Source organism: Petaurus breviceps, unplaced genomic scaffold (genome assembly GCF_028583685.1).
Source record: "Petaurus breviceps papuanus isolate PSGF00001 unplaced genomic scaffold, PetGlider_PUasm1.0 38, whole genome shotgun sequence".
In the NCBI taxonomy this organism is placed as follows: domain Eukaryota; kingdom Metazoa; phylum Chordata; class Mammalia; order Diprotodontia; family Petauridae; genus Petaurus; species Petaurus breviceps.
Window position 1 is genome coordinate 71,746,585 of NW_027186304.1, and position 20,073 is coordinate 71,766,657.

Below are 20,073 nucleotides of genomic sequence, written 5' to 3' on the forward strand. Positions count from 1 at the left end.
CCTTCACCAGTGGACAGTATTCACTCTCTGTCTGCAGGACAGTCTCAGGAGCTCTTAGCCAACAGCCAGGTTCCAGGACTTCTTCAACAAAAGGACTGTCTTTCACCAGTGGACAAATCTGGCAAAACAACATCAAAACAGACAGACAAAGTACCAGCAAAACAGCCATGTCTCCTCAGTCCTTGGCAGCTCAGGGGGCAGGTCTCAAAAGTCCAGGGCAATTCAAAGTGGCCCCCAGCAATTCTCTCAGTCTCTCTCTGCCTCCACGAGGTGCTGCTTCCAAAAAGTTCTTCAGCCTCTCTCTTGCCTCTCCAAATCTACGTCATCAGCTCCTCCCAGTTCAGGACTCTCTTTTCACATCAACAAGTCCATCCCACAGGTGGGATTAACAAGCTCTGGGTTTTACCGTGTTTCCCCGATAATAAGACCTATCCCGAAAATAAGCCCTCCCCTTACTGTGTAAGATTCCTCTAAAATAAGCCCTCCCCCGAAAATAAGCCCTATTGAGATTGCTACTGTAGTGAAGGTGATCCCCTGCGGTACATGCTACATTACGGTACCCTCTGTATGCACCATCCCCCCCCCTGTGAAATGCACGCCGCGCTCCGAGCTGCATCCAATCAGAGCTGCAGCAGTGAGGGCGTCATCCTGTTCTTCCCCACTGATTTGCTTATTGAATAAAGGTACATTTTTTTGTTCACATTTACCTGTTTATTAAAATTGCTGTCAATGTTCATTAAAATAAGCCCTCCCCTGAAAATAAGCCCTCTGGTGTTTTTCTATCCAAAAAAATTAATAAGACAGTGTCTTATTATCGGGGAAACATGGGTAACACAATCAATTTGAAAACCAAGCCAATACAGGGGAATCTTTATGTTCCATTACTATCACAATAGGTCAGTGGTTTCCAAAGTGTGGGCCTTGGATATGGTGGGCTACAAAGTGACTAAAATGGGTCCTAAAATCCATGGGAAGACCAGGCAAAGTTATTTTCAAGAAATAAAATGTTAGGTGAAAATTGGAAATAAGATGTATGTGGATGCTATTGTAGTTAATAAAATGAAAATTCATTTAAAAGATTACTGAAGTCATATTAGCTTTTTGATATGTGGTTTTTTTTTTAATCAAAAATACTAATCTTTTTATATCAAGGTAGAGAGCCTGGCATAGTAGAGAGGAGTCTCCTTGGAGTCTGGAAGATCAAGGTTCAAATGCTGACTGATACTAGCTGTGTTACCATAGGAAAGTAATTTAACCATAACACTGATAAATATTTTTAAAATAATTTAATAGTATAATTTAATGATGATGCAATTGTATAATTACAATGTAAGTAATTTAATAATAATAAGTTATTTAACCACTTAGTGACTCAGTTTACTGTTAGATAACTAATAACTTATTAATTATTGATCAGGGTTGGTGGAATGTTTCCCCCAGTTTCCTGTAATAAAAATCACAGGTCCAGATGAAAATATAACCTTTAAAAAAACCCATTTTTTGATAACTAAATAAAGATAACTCTCAATTACTTGACTGTTATGCTAGAGAGTAAAGTTACACTGTCCTGAGTTACTCACCTTTAACTGTCTCTTCCCATCAAGACTCAGCTCAAGCATAACCTACCTATACTATCCTTCCTTAACCCTGTCAGCTTCTATTGCCTTCCCCATAAAAATTACTTCATAATAGTTTTGGATGTATATGTTGTCTACACTTAAAGAATGTAAGTTCCTTGAGGGCAAGTATTATTTCACTTTTTTCTTCACATTTTTAGTGTCTAGCAGCATGTCAGGCACTTAACAAATGCCTTTTAAAAAATGCTTTGTTGGGGCAGCTAGGGTGGTACAGTGAATAGAGCACCAGACTCCCTGACTTCAAATCCACCCTCAGACACTTGACCTGTCCTGTTGTGTGACTTGCTTACTAGTTGTGTGACCTTGACCTTGAGCAAGTCACTTAACCCCAATTGCCTTGTTAACCCCTCCAAAATAAAAATGCTTTGTTGACTGATGGATTTTGCAATTAAAAAGGTGTTTTCTGCAAGGTACGTGCCAGCTTTCTGGAAAACTCTTTTTGCTTCAAAACTGTTCTTTTCATCTCCATTCTAAAATTTCTGAATCAAATAGCTATAGACACTTTAAAAGAACAAAACAAAATATTAACAGGCAATGAAAAAGTTAAAAACAACTGAACTATTCACCAGTTTCCCTTGGTACTCTTGGATGAGATAGACTCTGAGTCACAATTCTCTCTTCTATAAAATAGGGGGGTTCAATTAGATCAGCAGTTCCCAGACTTTTCAAGGATGAGGACCCTTTTTTAAGGTAAAACAAACTTTCATGGACCCTAATGTGATTTTTTTTTTAAGCAATCGGGGTTAAGTAACTTGCTCAAGGTTACACGGCCAGTTATTTCTGGCTGTGGTGCTGAGTATCTGAGCCCGGATTTGATCCAGGTCATCCCGACACTGGAGCCGGTGCTCTTACTTGCTGAGCCACCTGGCCGCCCCTAAGCAATTGGGGTTAAGTAACTTGCTCAAGGTTATACAGGATTCGATCTCCAGGTCTTCTCAACCCTGGAGCCGGTGCTCTTACTCGCTGTGCTACCTGGCCACCCCCCTAATGTGATTTTTTAAAAGGTCATATTGATGGGGTGCTTGGGTATCTGTGTTTGATGGGGTCCTTGGTTGCCTGTGCTTGAACCACAGTTTGTAAAATCACATCCAGTTCCAAAATCACATTTCTCCCTAGCCTCAAATCTCCCTAGCTTCAAAACACTGTCTGAGGCAGTTTCTCCCTAGCTCAAGGGCAGCATGCCCTAACAAAATACTTATCTCTCTTCCTGTTACAGTGGTCAGCTGCACCTATGAATCCTTCACTAGAACTATCTATAAGTAACTCCCTAGCCCATTATACACATCCTGGGTCCCTCGTTAGCTTGGGACATATGTATACTCCCAACATCCATCTTGTCAAACATGACATTGATGGGTGACAGCTTGGTCAGCCCTAACCACTAGCTGACTTAGTGACATTTTAATAAATCCACACCTCCATGCATCCTCCCCTTGAGCTATTTCCCAGTGAATTCTGGGTAATATGCCTACGCAGTAGATATTAAAACTACATATTTCTTTAAGAACTGACCACTCCTTAACTCCTCCTTAATCCCACCCTGACTCACCTAGTTAGCATAATTGGCACAGGTTTTACTAAATATAAATAACTATAAAAACTTTAACTCTACCCCTTTAAGGTTTCAGGTTCCCTAAGAAGTCTTGCCTGCTGTAATGTGTAACAATAAACTTTTACCAGCTTGACTCAGAATGCTTGAGCCTGTGAATTCATTGCAGACTGCCCACCAAGGAACTTTAGTTATTAGGGTTCCTGAAACACATACATGCCCATATCAATATCATGACACATTGCTCAATTTCTATGATAAAATAATGCCTAAAGTATTGTCTAAAAGTAGATATTATGCTTTATATGCCTGTATGATAAAGTTTGTGGTCACAGAATCTCAGAGTTGAAAGGCACCTTAGAAACCATCTAATCCAATCCATTTCTAAACAAGATTCGCCTCTATAAAATATTCAGTGTTTGCTTAAAGATTTCTAGTGAAAGGGAACCTATTACATCCTAAGACATTGCATTCTACTTCTAGGCAAATCTAATTGTTAGGGCAGTTGGTCTCCTTTTTGTGATTCTCTTGTTAAGTTAACTACCCTTTTACCTTGGACCAAATGAAAAAGAGAATTCTACTTTTGACAATTCAAGGGGCTCAAAAATCTGTCAAAAAGTATTGCCACTGCTTCAGCTAAAACTATTCTATTTATAATGAACTTGTGTGACTATTGAGAGTATACTTTTCACTTTCACCATTGGTCACTGTTTAGAGGTTTATATGGAACAAATGAAATAAACAACCAAGCGAGAAAATTGCTATTTATATCAGAAAGTTGCACCACCTATAGAAGCACTGCATTTGAAAGGATTGCAGCATATCGAATTGGAACTAAGGCCAAAAAATTGCTTTTGCCTGAAATAGTGCTTGTACCTAAGGTGAAAATTAATGGCAGATGCAACTAAGATTATGTCAGCCCTACAATTTTCTTATGTAATAGGCAATCCATTCCTGAGATACTAGATTATGCATGATGGATTAGGGAATAGTAGAAAAAGTTCTCAAGTGGGTGTCAAGAAACCTGGGTCCAATCTCTTGCTCTTTCCCATGGACTTGGTCAAAGATCTTATTAGAAGGAAAGCTCCTTGGGGTCAAGGATTTGTTACTTTTCTCCTTTGCATCATTAGTGCCCACCACGATACCTTACTCATGAAGGTGTATTATAAATATTTCTTTTTGTTTGTTTGTTTGTTTTTTTCAATTCTGTCACAGGCATTTTTATTAACAGACCATTAGAAAAATAATCATGGTGTAGAGACCTTTAGTTCATTCTTCTAATAAGTCTGTTGATCTGGTCTTCCCTGTTACCAGCATCTCCACCTTCCACAAAATGTGTAGTCTTTTTCTTCATTCCGCCTTGTGGAGAAGATAATTTGAAGGGCCACAGGAAGTTGTTGGCAGCTTTGAAGTGCTTGCCAACAGTGTAGATCTCATGGATCAAGTCCTCCGTGCAGATAATTCCATATTTACCTAGAGATTTTGCAATAAGGGTATTATCTGTTAGGGCAATTCTCTGTTTCTTGATCTTGCCATAACCGCGTTTGTAAATCAAGTCATTCACAGACTTCAGGTTTGGATAACCCCATGCAATGTATGGTTCCACAATCCTCAGCATGTTAATCGAGGCCTTGTTAAGCTTAACAAAAGTGCCATTGAAGATTTGGCGAAGGCGAAGAAGCTGCAATACTTTTCGGACCTTTGGGCTAACACCATTGATACCCCTGATTCTGATCACAAAAGCTAACTTGGGTTCAGCAGGTACGTAGTAGTTGCCAGCTTTGCGTGCCATTCTAGCCAGCCGGATTTCACTTCTGTACATCTGTCTGTACTCCTTATGGTAGGCTTTAGCTTTTTCATAGATAACTTTTCTCCGTATTTTACGGAGCTTTTTTATAGCCATCTTCTTCTTCAAACGTTTGGCCTTCAGTATTGCAAAAGCCTTTCTTTTTTTCAGAAGGGATTCTGGAACAGATGGTAGCTTCTTCTTTTCTTCTACGCCCGCCATGATTCCGGCCGGAAAAAGAGCAAAAATATTTCTTAAATTAAATTAAGAACTTATTGTGGTCTTTACCTGAGTATATCTGCCATTGCCCAGATCAGAATATCATTAGTTTTAAGTACCACACCTAAAATTACAAAGTAGAGTTCCTATGAAGCAGAAAATTCCTGTGGCAAAATAAATGTTACAATAAAGGTGGTTTGCTTAGAATGACTTCTCAGTTCATGTTGAGTCTTTGGATATTTATGGCACCATCACTGATGATCAGTTATAGATCTAAGCAAGTCCCATAAACCTTCCTCCTAGAAGTGCCAGTGACACTGAATGACTTGCATACATTTGATGTGGGCATTACTTAAGTAACCTGTTCTTTGTACACTTGAAATTTTAATACAATTTCACCTTACCATTAGACTTTAGTGCCAGTACATTTGGTGAAGGGGCAGCTAGTTGGTACAGTGGATAGAGCACTGGACTTGGAGTCAGGAATACCTGAGTTCAAATCTGGCCTTAGATATTTACTAGCTGTGTAACCACAGGTAAGTCACTTAACCTTGTTTGCCTCCTTTGGAGGAAACAGCAAGCCACTCAAGTATCTTTGCCAAGAAAACCCCAAATTGGGTCACAAAGAGTTAAATATGATTGAATAACAACAACAAAACATTTGGTGAAAACTTGGTGTGTGTGTGTGTGTGTGTGTGTGTGTGTGTGTGTGTGACTAGTTGGAAATATTTTGTTTGGTATATGCCAACTGTATTAAGCTTTTTTCACCTGGAACAAAAGGTTCGTTTCTGGGTTTTGAGAAAATTAGTGCAACAGCTGGAACCAGATGGAATGACTCAGTAAGGTCTCAGTTTTTAGAAGAACTACCTAGGGAATCTAATGATGACATCTATTCATTGTATTTGTCTCAAAGTATTCATTCTTGGTGGCAGGAGCCAGTTTTTTTTTTTTTCAAAGAAGTCTTTTAACCTGTCCCTTGAGGTCATGAATGGAAACTTCTCTGTAAAGAAGCTCCATTGCACTCAGGCAGTACAATTGCTATCAAATAAGTGACTGTTTAAATCAGGAAGACTCCATGTAACCTCAATAACTTTGACAAAGGACCAGAAAAATTGTGGAAAAGAATCTTTGCCGGGCATTGATATAATGTGATTGATATTTTCAACTTGGACTTTGTACTGATCGCCATTCATTAGCAGTGCTACAAATACTATGAAATTCCTGATGATTCAATATTAGTGTCAACATCCATTTGAAACTCATCGGTCAAGCAATGCAATGTAGTTAGAGCAATCTTGAAAAACTGAATGCATGTGTTTCTTTTGGAGTAATCAAAACATCATTCAAGTTACAGTTAGTCTCAACAGAAGCTATCTGAGATTTACTATCTTCCTGTGTTCCTGGACCCAATGTTTGTTTAGTCATTTACAGCCCTGGCTCTTCCTTATATGGTGGCTCCTGTTAGATGGTAAGCTTCTTGAGAGTAGGTACTGTCTTGTTTTCTTTGTATACCTAGAGCTTATCACAGGGCAACTACATACTACTTAATAACTAAGGTGCTTGCTAATTGATTATTAATCAGCCCTGTTCCCTCCTGTCATAACTCTGTCTTAGTAACCTCTTTATATCTGTCTTTTTTCCACACTTCTTTGTGAAGCCACTGACCCATCATCATATCCTGAACCCCAAGTGGGACACAGATGAAACCAGACTCTTGGCATTCTGTAATCCTCTTCCTCCTCCTCCTCCTCCACATGACATCACCTTCCTGATATCATGGTCCATTTCCACAATGAAGGAGAAACATAAATCAGTGAATAATAGTAGCTTCCCCATTAGGGACCCAACTGGTCACTTCCACTTGGACAATACTGCTCCTCCCTCCCTCCCTCCCTCCCTCCCTCCCTCCCTCCCTCCCTTCCTCCCTTCCTTCCTCCCTTCCTCCCTTCCTCCCTTCCTTCCTCCTCTCCCTCTGTCCACATAGGGAATCATACCCTTACCTATTGGTGCTCTGAACAAAGAAATATAAATTTTGATTGTAACCGCGCAAGATACCTTGGGGTTTACCAGCTAAATTTCTTTTTTAAGGACCATGCCTTAAACCCAAATCACCCTAGCTCTCACTGATGGGTCAACACTAAATCCCAGCCCAAGCCTCAGAGTGAGAATAAATAGCTACTGTTTCAATTTTGACCAGAAAATTTGAGTGTCTTCCCCTCCCAGATTGATTTTTTTTCTTTTCATGTGGTAAAAGAGGCCATTCTTTGTCTCTTTTCTTACCTAGCCTGAACCACTGAATGGTTGTTGCCTCAAGCAAACTGTGACCTGGGAAAGACCTTAACTCAAAAAGGCTCCCCCTGCATCAGAGCCAACTCTAGTTGTCCTGATCTATGTCTTGCCACTGAACCCAGATGACTCCTGAGGAGAGAGTGAGGCTGGTAACTTTGCACAGCCCTCCCTCACTTAAATTCAATTTGCTTGCAAGTCATGGCATCACCTTCCTGGTGTCATGGTCCTCTTTAAGGATGAAGGACAAACAACAATAACTACTACTACTACTACTATCATTACTATTCCTGCTGCTAACAACAACCACAGTAAGTGTAAGTGCTAACTACAGCTACTATAACTGCTATGGTTACTAATAGCAGTAGTAGTTAGCATTTATTTAGAGCTTTAGGATTTGCAAATGTTGCCACATGTCATTTTATTTGATTCTCACAGAAACTCTGTGCTTAAGTGCCATCATTACTCTCATTTTACAAATGAGCAAACTAATACTGAGTGAAGATAAGAGACTTTCTCAAGGTCACCCAGCTAACAAGTATCTGAGGCAGAATTTGAAATCAGATCTTCCTGACTCTAAGCAAAGTTGAATTGGGTGACCATGACATTTTTGTCATGCAACTATATCCATAGACAATAGCTACCTAAAAGAGTAAGAGGTCACATAGTTGTAAGCCACAAATCACCATAAAATATTGGTTAGTATTTGACACATCAGAGATCTGATATGGATTATCTATATGCAATATTGATATTTCATATAGTTTAGTCATGCTTTTACCATTTAGAAGGACTGTTATCAATCACATCTCTTCCCTATTTCTAGGACAAGTTAGGGCAAGTTCTACTTGCCTACTTGCCTTGCCTTTCCCTACTTCTATGAAAATTTGTGTTGTATTCCATTGAAAATTATTATAGAGGCCGCTAGGTGGCACAGTGAATAGAGTACCAACCCTGGAGTCAGGAGGATCTGAATTCAAATCCAGCTTCAGACACTTAACACTTAATAGCTGTGTGAACTTGGGCAAGTCACTTAACCCCAATTACCCTGCCTTCCCCCCTCCAAAAAGCAAAACAAGCAAAAAAAATTATTGTAGATTGTGAACAAGTACCCTAAACTGATAAATCTCATTATGGAGTTGTGGTTCTTCCACTCATCTTCTCAGTCTCTTGCATATAATCATCGAAATCACCCTCACATTGGACTCTGAACTCCCTAATGGAAGTACTGATATATTCTTTAAGTACTAAGTGCACTTATATCATACATATCAGTTCTCTGTCTGCATTGCAGTAAACTCAAGCCCTTAGGCCTGCAATCATCAATTCTGAGTTATGAGAGCAGTACCAGTCATAAGACTTTCCTGACCCTCTTAAATCAGGTCAGTAGATTGTCAGTAGCTGCAGGGCCCACAGCCTCCCAGTCAAAGCTGTTCCTCCTTCATCCCCTCCCAGCCCCTGTGTGTCCTGCTTCAGTACTCTCTAATTTTGTTTTCATTTGTCCCTTTGAGTACTTCTTTTGATCTGTTTGCCTCTGATGTGAACAATGGTGACTTGAACTTGGTCTTTCCAGTCTCCCTTGTAGGTGAGCTGAGCTGGTGTATAGTGACTCTGTCCTATCTCAAAGCCTTCATTGCACTAGATTGTACTAACATTGCTCCAGGTATGACAAATTGTGGTCCAACTTAGCTTGGCCTCAATGATAGTGCTGCTATAGGTGGTGCAGCTCTGTGATACAAATAGCAATTTACTCACTAGCTGCTGATTCCATTTATTCAATGTAAACTGCTAAATAACCACCAATGGTGAAAGTGAAAAGTATACTTTCAGTAGTCATACAAGTTTATCAAATGGATTTCTTATTGTTCAATTGTAACCTACTGAAAGTGATTCCATTTGGAGATTTTCTTGGCAAAAAGATAATGGAATGGTTTGTCATTTCCTTTCCCATTACAGATGAGGAATACAGCTATATACAGGGTTAAATGACTTCCCCAGCATCACACAGCTAGGAAGTATCTGAGGCTGGATTTGAACTCCTGAAGGTAAAGTCTTCCTAATGCCAAAACCAGTGTTCTCTTCATTGAACCATCTAGCTTCCCCTATCAAGTGGATTAGTTTTACCTAAAGTGGGGATGTAATGGTAATGGGATTTGAAGATCTTCCATGCCCCCTATATTGGCAAGCTAATAGGTACTTAGCACTTAGTTTCAAGTTCATAATTGTGTCAAGTATTAAGACCCAGAACTTATGAATCCCACAGTGGGATGTACTTGCTGATGTAACGGGAAGGGGTGGGGCAGGAAAGAGTTAATACCATATATAAGGAGAGGCCCAGGCTGGAGAGAAAAGAGATTTAGAGAACAGAACTTGTGGTGGCAGAACTTCTTCTGAGAGCCAGCCAGAACTGCTGAGGACTTCTGCTGAGAACTGCTGGGAACAAGAACTGCTGGGAGGCAGAGCTGCTAGGAACAAGCAGTATGGAGGCTGAGCAGCTACAATGAGTGAGGAGAGGAGGATCCTTGTTTGAGGGAACTTGTTTTGTTGTGAAGGCTTGGGAATGTGGGTGCTCATTGCATTAACTATGTGTACCAACTTCATGGTTACTGTAATGACTTGACCTTCTGGCTTTGGGACTTGGTTTTCTCATATTTGAATATAGGCTTTGGTTCTGTCCTCCATGTGGAGAACCTGTTACACTTTGTGATTCACAAATCGCATATTCATATACCAGCATATTCATAGCCACTGTGGGCATTGTGAATATCACACTGGTGTTACAAGCGATAATATTAATGGCAGATTTTTTTTTTTGAGATTCATGAACTATGAGAAGCAGAATTCATTTTTGTTGTTGTTGTGACCATTTATACCTCAGAAATCAGCAAACACTCAATTTATTGTTTTGTTGATTATCTAGACTTAAAGTGGTATAAAAACTGTTCATTCAGATTAAACTTAAAAGTGTACCTATACATTTTTCCCCATGAAGAGTCAGCTTTAACCATTTACCATCATATCATTAGTATTTGGTCGTTAGGTTAGCACCAATGCAATATTCACAGCACCAGTGGTCACTATAAATATGCCTACATAGTACTCAATTGCAAAATATAACAGACTCTCCATATAGAAGACAGAAGCAAAGTATTTATTCAGACACCAGAAAACTGAATCCCAAAACCAATAAGCCTATTCCATCATAGTACCAAAAAGTTAATAAGCCATAACAGCATGGAGAGCCTCAGCATCCTTTAGCCTTTCCATAAACCAACATTTACTCACAAGCCTAAATGTCTCCTTCAGATGCATCCTCTCCTCCCTCCAGTCTTGCTGCTCTGACTCCCAGCGTCCTGTGGGCTCTGCTCCACCATTCAGCAAACTCCTCCCACCACAGGCTTCATGTGATTACATTCAGCCTATTAGGGGGCAGGGCACATCTTCAAAGCAGGGAAGGTCTTCAAATTTCCTTAGGCTTATTAAGGGGCAGGGAAGATCTGCAAATTACCATTATCATTACATTAGGTCAGGATATGGTGAAGGACATGGTAACTTAAATTGTTCTGAGAAATCTACTAACTACAAGATACCCAGATTAACTGGAACTTGTTATACCCTCAGGTGACCAGGTATCTGCTTCAAGGAAACCAAACAAACAGGTCCCAGGGATAACTTTGTCTCCTTTTAGGGCCCCTGTTAAAAGAAGGAAAGAAGAGGGACCTGGAGCTACCCATGCTGTGAGAAAATACTGGTAGAGATTAATTCTACCGTAAGAGATTGTCCCAGGACATGAGTGACTCTGCTCTAGTTGGTTTACAGTGGCAAAAGTATGTATGGTTTTGCATGTCACATTTAAAGAAGACTATTAAGTTATGGTATAGCTAGAAGAAGGTGAGTAGGGTGATGAGAGGACTGGCACCCATGTCCTATGAGAAATGATTGAAGGAAATGAGGAGATTTGTCTGGAACAAAGAAAATTTAAGGGAGACATATGAAAGGGTGTTCAAGTATTTGAGGAGCTGTCATGTGGAAGAAGGACTTGGTACCAGATGGTAGAACTTACATCAACATATGGAAAATACAGGAAGGCAGATTTAGGTTGGATATAGGGAATTGCTTCCAAGCAATTTGGGTTATCTAAAAATAGAAAAGACTGCTTTGGAGGTTAGTAAGTTAATATAATAAATAGGTGTTTACAGTAATAATAGGTATTTAGAAGAGGGTGACTATCCACTTGTTGAAAACATTTTAAGCAGGATTCATGGACTAAATGGCCTCTGACATTGTTTTAAACTCTGAGATCTCTGATTCAAAGATTGTTTAATAGGCAGCCACTCATCTATCCCTTAAGGATTTGTCAGCTTTCTCGTTTGTCCTATTGGCTTATCTCCAACTGATTTTTATGTTGTTATACATTTGGATAAACCACTTTTTTGCCCTCCAAGTTAAAATCCACTTTTGAATTATGTATCATACTTGGTCTGATAATCAGACTGAATATACCCATTAGACACTGGAACAGTACTTTAGATATTCTTTATTCTACCATCAGGATAACTGGTTCTGCTCCCTTCCTACTGCTGAATTCTTCTACTAAGCACTCTTTGACTTGGAACACATAATTCCTTGAAAATTAAAATTTTTACTTTCAGTTTTTTTCTTCCTTTCCATTTCCTATGTGGTAGGAATAATATTTACCCTAGTCCCACACTATTTGGGCTCGGCAAGTTTTTCTTTCAACAGCACTAAATCTGTCTTAGAGACTTGATTGGCTTAGGGGAGTAAGTCTCAGGTTATTGAAGTAACTTCCTGATCACCTGACTAGAAAAAACAGGACCCAAGGAATCAAACCCATTCTCTCACCATCTTGCCTCCCATCATCTCCATGCCATACTGTCTGCACTCCAGCTTCCACTTTCATTGGGATCTGAAAGTCCCATCTTTGTGAATCTGGGCTCCCATTCTTAACCATTTCCATGTAAAGCCACAATGTGTGTTTCCACCACCCCTCAATCCTCTGATTTACCTCTAAGAACATTAATCAAATCAACACTAATATTCTCTATAAAGACATATTGTAGTGCCAATGCAATGTTTACAGCACCCACGGTCACTATAAATATACCAACTGTGACTATAAATATTCCCACATGGTGCTTGATTGCAAAATATAACAAACTCCCCACATAGAGGACAGAAGCAAAGCATTTATTCAGACACCAGAAAAACAAATCCCAACACTAGGAAACTGATTCCATCATAGCAACATAGAAGTTAATGCAGTATAACATAGCAGAGAGCCACGCCATCCTTCAGCCTTCCCACAAACCAATAGAATATCACTATTTTAGTCACAAACTTGACTAATTCCTTGCCTGAGTGTCCACTCTCTCCCACCATCTCTCTGGCTCTGACTCTCAGCTTTCTGTGGGCTCTGCCCCACCCTTCAGCAAACTCCTCCCACCACAGGCTCCATGTTACTACATTCAGCATATTAGGAGGCAGAGTTTATTTTCAAAGCAGGATCAGTCTTCAAATTTCCCTAGACTTATTAAGGGGCAGGGAAGATCTTCAAATTCCCATTCTCATTACACATATTCATAATTTCCCTATTACTCCAGTCACCATTCCCTTTGACTTCTTTTCCCAAAACACTAGTTGACCACCACTCTCCTATCATGTCTTTGTTCTCCATTAGAAGGTAAGCTCCTGAGAGCAGGAATTGCCTTTCTTGCTTGTATCTGTATTCTTTGCACATAGGACAGTGCCTGGCATGTTGTAAGTGATTAAGAAATTTTTTTTCATTCATTCTTTTATGTACTTATTTATTCTCTAAAATTTGGATCAGCAGACAAGCAGCATGATCAACAACACCAAGATGCTGTACTCAAGTAAATCACAGTTGTATCTCTGAAGAATATCTTTCTCTGCTCTGAATGTTTTTTTTTGTTTTGTTTTTGTTGTTGTTGTTTGTTTTTTTTTGCTACGACTAAATAGACTGTGAATGTCTCAATCCATTCTAATCTCAAGCCTAAGGTACAAACCTGAGCCAGGCCTGGCCAGTTAAACTTGTCATATGTAGCCATTCCTACATTTGAGGAGTTGGAAGTAGTCAAGTTATAAACCATGATAGAAATAGTCAACACTACCTAGAAATAAATAGCTGACGGTCACTGTACCCTGGAGAACTTTTCCAAGTGGAGCATCTGGAAGCAGCACTCTGACTGAACTTAAAAGAAATCGGAAGTTTGGGTAGTTTTAGGTGATAAGTCTCATAGTCTAATAGCTGGACCTCTTTACATTTGTGTAAATTCATTTAGGTGCCACTGGTTGAGATTATAAAAACGTATGACTTACCTGCAGCTGCAAAGGAACAAAGAGAAAGAGAAGATGTGGCCAATGCATTTCCTCCACAGCAAAAGATGTTTTGGGGAAGCTGTCAGTCAATTTGTCACTGTGACACCTACTGCTTATTAGAGCTGTCTCAGCTTTACCTATCTTTGGAAACATTTGTTTGAATTTTAGCCTATCTTTGATCTGTGCCCTTGGTTACTGAGGATTTTAGACTTTTGATCTAGAAGAGACTTTGGAGATCACTTAGATTAAGTAGTCCATTTTACAGGTAGAGCCTTCCTTTGGGGCAGAGAGTCTTGGGAAAGTGCTTGACCTTGGTCACCAATCCAGATGAGGTGCCTCAAGAGGTAAGCAATATGGGGAAAGGAATTGATAGCCAACATGGGAGTAAGTCGTATGCTGGTAGATAAGTTATGGGAAAACCCACCAGAAGATCTAACTGACCCTGAGCTGCAGTACAGGGAAAATTAAAGCAGTACCAGGGGTACACAGCTTCCCTGAGGTGAATTTCCTAGCATAGTGGCTTTCCCCTCTTCCTGTTATTCAGCTGACCTTTCTATTGGTCAACATGTTCTAGTACTTGCTAGGTGTTATCTGATAAGAGAGCAGCAGTTACAGAACAACAGCTAACAGACCTGGTAACTGGAAGAAGGAGAAGCAGCTATGCCAGGAAATAGAAGACATTCCTGGACTGGCTTGGTCCCTAGGGCCAGCTCCAGCTCTCACCACCTTGAAACTGGGGATCCCTCGCACTGCTGCTGCCCTGATTCCTCCTCTATAGCGGTTCAGGTTATCTCATGGTAGGTCTTCTAGTAGCTTGATCCCATGCTAGCTATTCTGTCTTTTCTCCCTGCTATCTTGATTCCCGACTCCCTTCTTCTGGCTTGGGAATCTGTCAGTCCCTTCCTAGAGAATCTTCACTCCAAAAACAGGATAGGTGTTGAAGAGTGGATAGAGCTCTGGGCCTGAAGTCAGGAAGAACTCAGATACTTGTTAGCTATGTGACTCTCAGTAAAGTCAGAGTCTGCCTCTGTCTGCCTCAGTTTCATCAGAAGGAAATAATAATAGTACCTAGTTCCCAGCATTGTTGTGAGGACCATGTGAGATAGTTTTCTTTTGAAGTGAATAGTACAGCACCTGGTACATAATAGGTACTTAATAAATGCTTATTTCTTTCATCCCTTCCTTCTGGATTGGAAATCAACATCAGTCTCTTCCTGAAGTATTTCTGCCCCAAATGTTGGCCACACAATTGAAGAAATTGAAGCCCAGAGAGACTGAATGACTTGCCAGAAGTCACACAGATAAATATGCTTGGGTATATCATGAATAGTCAGACATGAATGAACAATTGTGAATAAAGTCTCTTCTTACTCTGTACCCAGAGCATACCAACTTTCTCCTTTTTTTGTCTTGTTCATCTACTCCTTACTTGAAATCTTCTCTCTTCAAAACCAACCACTCCAATCACCATATGTTCAACCTTCTCTATTCCTTCCTTTAAAATAGTCTGTTCTCAATTATTATCACAATGAGCCCTATCTAATCACTTTGCTTTTGACCTACTTATGTTATTACCTTTGACTATTCTTGAATTGAAGACAATTTGGCAAGAATTTCATGTGTGAAATCTATATTGTCTACATCTCTAGTGCTAAAAAAAAAAAGATACATGGGAAAGTATTATCGGTATAGGTGCTGCCTTTGAAGACCAAGTACTGCAGGGAGGTTGGGAGTGGGGCAAATTCACACAGCACACCATGTGAATTTATCCCACTCCAGTCTAAAAATATCTCCCATGGCATTTCATAGCACAATGCTGTCACATTTGAACATATATGAGAATTCAGTCCCAGAAGTTCCACTGAATTAAAATCAGACTCTCAACTTTGAGAAAGGCCTCTGAGGCTATCTACTCCTGTTTGTATCTGAGAGGAATCCCTTCCACAACATGCCCACTAGTCATATAGTCTTCACTTGAAGATAACTGTTATTGTTGCTGCTGAATTATGCCCAACTCTTTGTGTGTCCACTTGGGGTTTTCTTGGCAAAGATACAGCAGTGGTTGCTATTTCCTTCTCCAGCTCATTTTACAGATGAGGAAACTGAGGCAAACAGGGGTGACTTGCCCAGGGTCACACAGCTAGTAAGTATCTGAGGCTGGATTTGAACTCAGGAAGATGAATCTCTCTGACTGCAAGTCTGGCACTCTATCCATGGTACCATCTAGCTGCCTCTGAAAACATCAAGGGAAAGGAAACTTATAGTTGATCTTAGTTCATTTTACTGAGTTAGTTCATTTTAGTTTTGGGTGATTTTAATTGCTAGATCTATTAAAAATTTTTTTTTTCATCAAGTCTAAACTTACCTCATCAATTTCTTTTCTTTTCATTTTCTTTTTCTTTTAAAATTTGTTTATTTTTAGTTTTTAACATTTATTTCCACAAGATTTTGAGTTACAAATTTTCTCCCTGTCTTTCCCCTACCCTCCACCTGAAAATAGCAAGCCTACTGAATACCTCTTCCCCCAGTCTGCTCTTTCTTATATTCTCCCCTCTTCCCCCTCTAACTTTCTAGTAGGGCAAGATGGATTTCTATACCCCCAGTGCCTCTATATCTTATTTCCCAGTTACATGTAAAAAGCAAAAATTTAACATTTGTTTTTAAAACTTTGATTTTCATATTCTTTCCCTTCTTCCCTCCTCACTCACCCCCATTGGGAAGACAAGCAATTCAATATAGGTTGTACCTGTGTAGTTGAAAACATTTTCATAGTAGATACATTGCGAAAGACTGACTATATTTCCCTTCATCCTTTCCCACCCCCCACTTCTTCTATCTTCTACTTTTGCCCTGTCCCTTTTCAAAAGTGTGTGCTTCTAACTACCCTACCCCCCAATATGCCCTCCCTTCTATCATCCTCCATCTTATCCCCTTCCCCCCACTTTCCTTTAGGGTAAGATACCCAATTTAATGTGTATGTTATTCTCTCCTTAAGCCAAATTCAATGAGAGTAAGGTTGACCCATTCCCTTTTGCCTTCCTGTTCTTCCCCTCCATTGTAAATTTTCCCTTGCCTCTTTTATTTGGGATAATTTACCCTATTCCCTCTCTTCCTTTCTCCTTCTCTCATTATATTTCTCTCTCACCTCTTAATTTTATTTTTTAGATATCATCCCTTCACATTCAACTGATCCTGTGCCCTCTGTCTATGTATACATGTACACACATATACATGCACTCACATATTTATTTATACACAAATACACCCTCCTATATAAATATATATATATATATATATATATATGTGTGTGTGTGTATATATTCCTTTCAACTATCCTCATATGGAGAAAAGTCTCATAAGTTATAATGATCATTTTTACATGTAGGAATGTAAATAGTTCAACTTTAGTAAGTTCCTTAGGATTTCTTTTTCATTTTTACCTTCTTATGCTTCTCTTGCTTCTTTTATTTGAAAGTCAAATTTTCTGTTCAGCTCTGTTTTTTTCATCAAGAATGCTTGAAAGAGGGGTGGCCAGGTGGCTCAATGAGGAAGAGCACTGGCCCCAGAGTTGGGAAGACCTGGGATTGAATCCGGGCTCAGATACTTACCACCACATCCAGAAATAACTGGCCGTGTAACCCTGAGCAAGTTACTTAACCCCAATTGCTTAAAAAAAAAGAATGCTTGAACGTCCTCTATTTCATTGAATGACTGTATTTTTTTCCCTGAAGCATTATACTCAGCTTTGCTGGGTAGGTGATTCTTGGTTTTAATCCTAGCTCCTTTGACTTCCATAATATCATATTCCAGACCTTTCAATCCTTTAATGTAGAAACTGCAAATCTTGTGTTATCCTGATTGTGTTTCCACAATACTCAAATTGTTTCTTGTTGGCTGCTTGCAATATTTTCTCCTTGACCTGGGAACTCTGGAATTTGGCTATAATATTCCTAGGAGTTTTCTTTTTGGTATCTTTTTCAAGAGGTAATTGGTGAATTCTTTTCATTTCTATTTTGCCTTCTGGTTCTAGAGTATCAGGGCAATTTTTCTTGAGAATTTCTTGAAGGATGATTTTTAAGCTCTTTTTTTGATCATGGCTTTCAGGTAGTTCAATAATTTTTAAATTATTTCTCCTGGATCTATTTTCCAGGCCAGTGGTTTTTTTTCCAATGAGATATTTCACATACCTTCTATTTTTTCATTTGTTTGGATCTGTTTTATAGTATCTTGGTTTCTCATAAATTCATTACCTTCCATTTGCTCCAGTCTAATTTTGAAAGAATTATTCTCTTCAGTGAGTTTTTGAAATTCCTTTTCCATCTGGGCAATTTTACTTTTTAAGGCATTCTTCTCCTCATTGGCTTTTTGGGCCTCTTTTTACATTTCAGTTAGTCTATTTTTAAGGTGTTATTTTCTTCAGTATTTTTTGGGTCTCCTTTAGTAGACATGATTTTCTTGCATCATTCTCTTTTCTCTTCTCAATTTTTCTTCTACTTCTCTTACTTGATTTTCAAAATTTTTCTTGAGCTCCTCCATGGCTTATAGCCAGTTCGTATTTTTCTTGGAAGCTTTTGATGCTGGGGTTTTGCCTTTGTTGACTTCTTATGGTTCCATGTTTTCATCCTTTTTGTCTTGGAAAAAGGATTCCATGGTCTGATTGTGCTTTCTCTGCTTGCTCATCTTGCTAGCCAATTATTTGACTTTTAAGCTCTTTGTCACAGTAAAACTCTGCTACCACAGTGGAGATCTTTGTCCCAAATTGCTGGGGTTTTCACAGCTGTTGGAGCTACTAGGAGGGTGCCCTCTCTACAGCCACCACAAGCTCTGGCACACTGGCATTTCTCACCCCAGGACCACTGCCCAAGACAGTGACCCAGATCCAAGCAGGTCAAAGCAAGAGTAATTACCTTCGGAATGGTTGCTAGTCTCCCTATGATCTGCAGGCCAGGAGCTCCAGAGGCAGCCATGCAGCAGCAGCTGCAGCCGCTGCATCCCTGCCACCCCTCCCCCTGGGGGCAGGGGCCAGACTTTTCTCCTCCATCACCCAGGTGCAACAGTGTTCCCCACTGACATTTTACTTTTTCTTTTGTATTTATGGGTTGAGAATTCTGGAAACCACCACAGATGCTTGTGATTCACTCTCCTGAAGTCTGCTCTGGCTGGTCTGGGCTGCTGGTCGAGGCTGCCCTGGGCTCGGCTCACGTGGGACTGCACTCTGCTCCCAACTTGGTGCAATAGAGCCTTCCTGTTGAACTGCTGGGCTACCTTCAGCGGGAGATTTGTTTTTCTCTGTCACTTTGTGGGTTCTGTAGCTCTAAAATTTGTTTAGAATCATATTTTACAGGTATTGGAGGTGGTTGTGGCAGGAGCTCACAGAATTTCCTGCTTCTACTCTGCTATCTTGGCTCTGACTATCTACTTTCTTTTAGTTCTACCCTCTGAGGTCAAACATATAATAACTTTTTTACATAATAGCCCTTCAAATAATTGAAGACATCTTGTTCCTCTTTCTCCTCCCCTCTTTCCTCCATACATATTGAATCTTCTTTTCTCTAGGCTAAATATCCCTAGTCCTTTCAACTGGTCTGGTGTCTAATTCTTTCACCCTCTTCTGGAAATTCTAGATGTTTTTCAGTGTATCAGTGGGATTCCTAAAATGTGACACTGGGAAAGTCAATAATCTATCCCTCCTTCCTCCAACTATCCTAGCCGACATCAGACATTAACTGTCACAACTACTGTGATTAGGTCACCCTGTCTTTCCTTGGCAATGAGAGGAGATATTCATAAAGCAGGGTGTGTGTGTGTGTGTGTAGGGGTTGCTGCAATTGGCTATGAATGAGTGATCTGCAAGGCATGAAGCCAATATCTTCATCCCAAGGCCAGGGGGCTTACCTAGAAGGAGGGAGGGAGAAGAGGAAAGGGGAAATGAATAATTTACTGGTTTCAGCCCCTGAAATGTGGGGGTAAGAATTCAGTGCTTTAGATAAAGATAGAAATAGTCTGAATGCTGTCTTCATGATCTGCGTCTGGGGGAAGGAAATTGTGGTAAATTAAAGCTAGTCAGGGACAAATCCACAAAAAAGACTTGCTGTGTCTGACTCTTTGTGACCTGTTTGAGGTTATCTTTTTTCTTTCTTTCTTTTCTTTCTTTCTTTCTCTTTCTTTCTTTCTCTTTCTTTCTTTCTTTCCTTCTTTCTTTCTTTCTTTCTTTCTTTCTTTCTTTCTTTCTTTCTTTC

General features: G+C 39.8%; 2 protein-coding genes across 4 annotated transcripts in view; both read right to left on the reverse strand.

Annotated features, from left to right (window-relative positions):
• ASPH (aspartate beta-hydroxylase) overlaps window positions 1–20,073 on the reverse strand; it is a 523,279-nt gene that overhangs the window by 325,681 nt on the left and 177,525 nt on the right. The window lies entirely within an intron of this gene.
• On the reverse strand, window positions 4,359–5,231 carry LOC138170583 (large ribosomal subunit protein uL30-like). Its single transcript, XM_069100003.1, has one exon. The coding sequence runs from the start codon at window positions 5,192–5,194 to the stop codon at window positions 4,451–4,453; it is 744 nt and encodes a 247-aa protein (XP_068956104.1). The 5' UTR covers window positions 5,195–5,231; the 3' UTR covers window positions 4,359–4,450.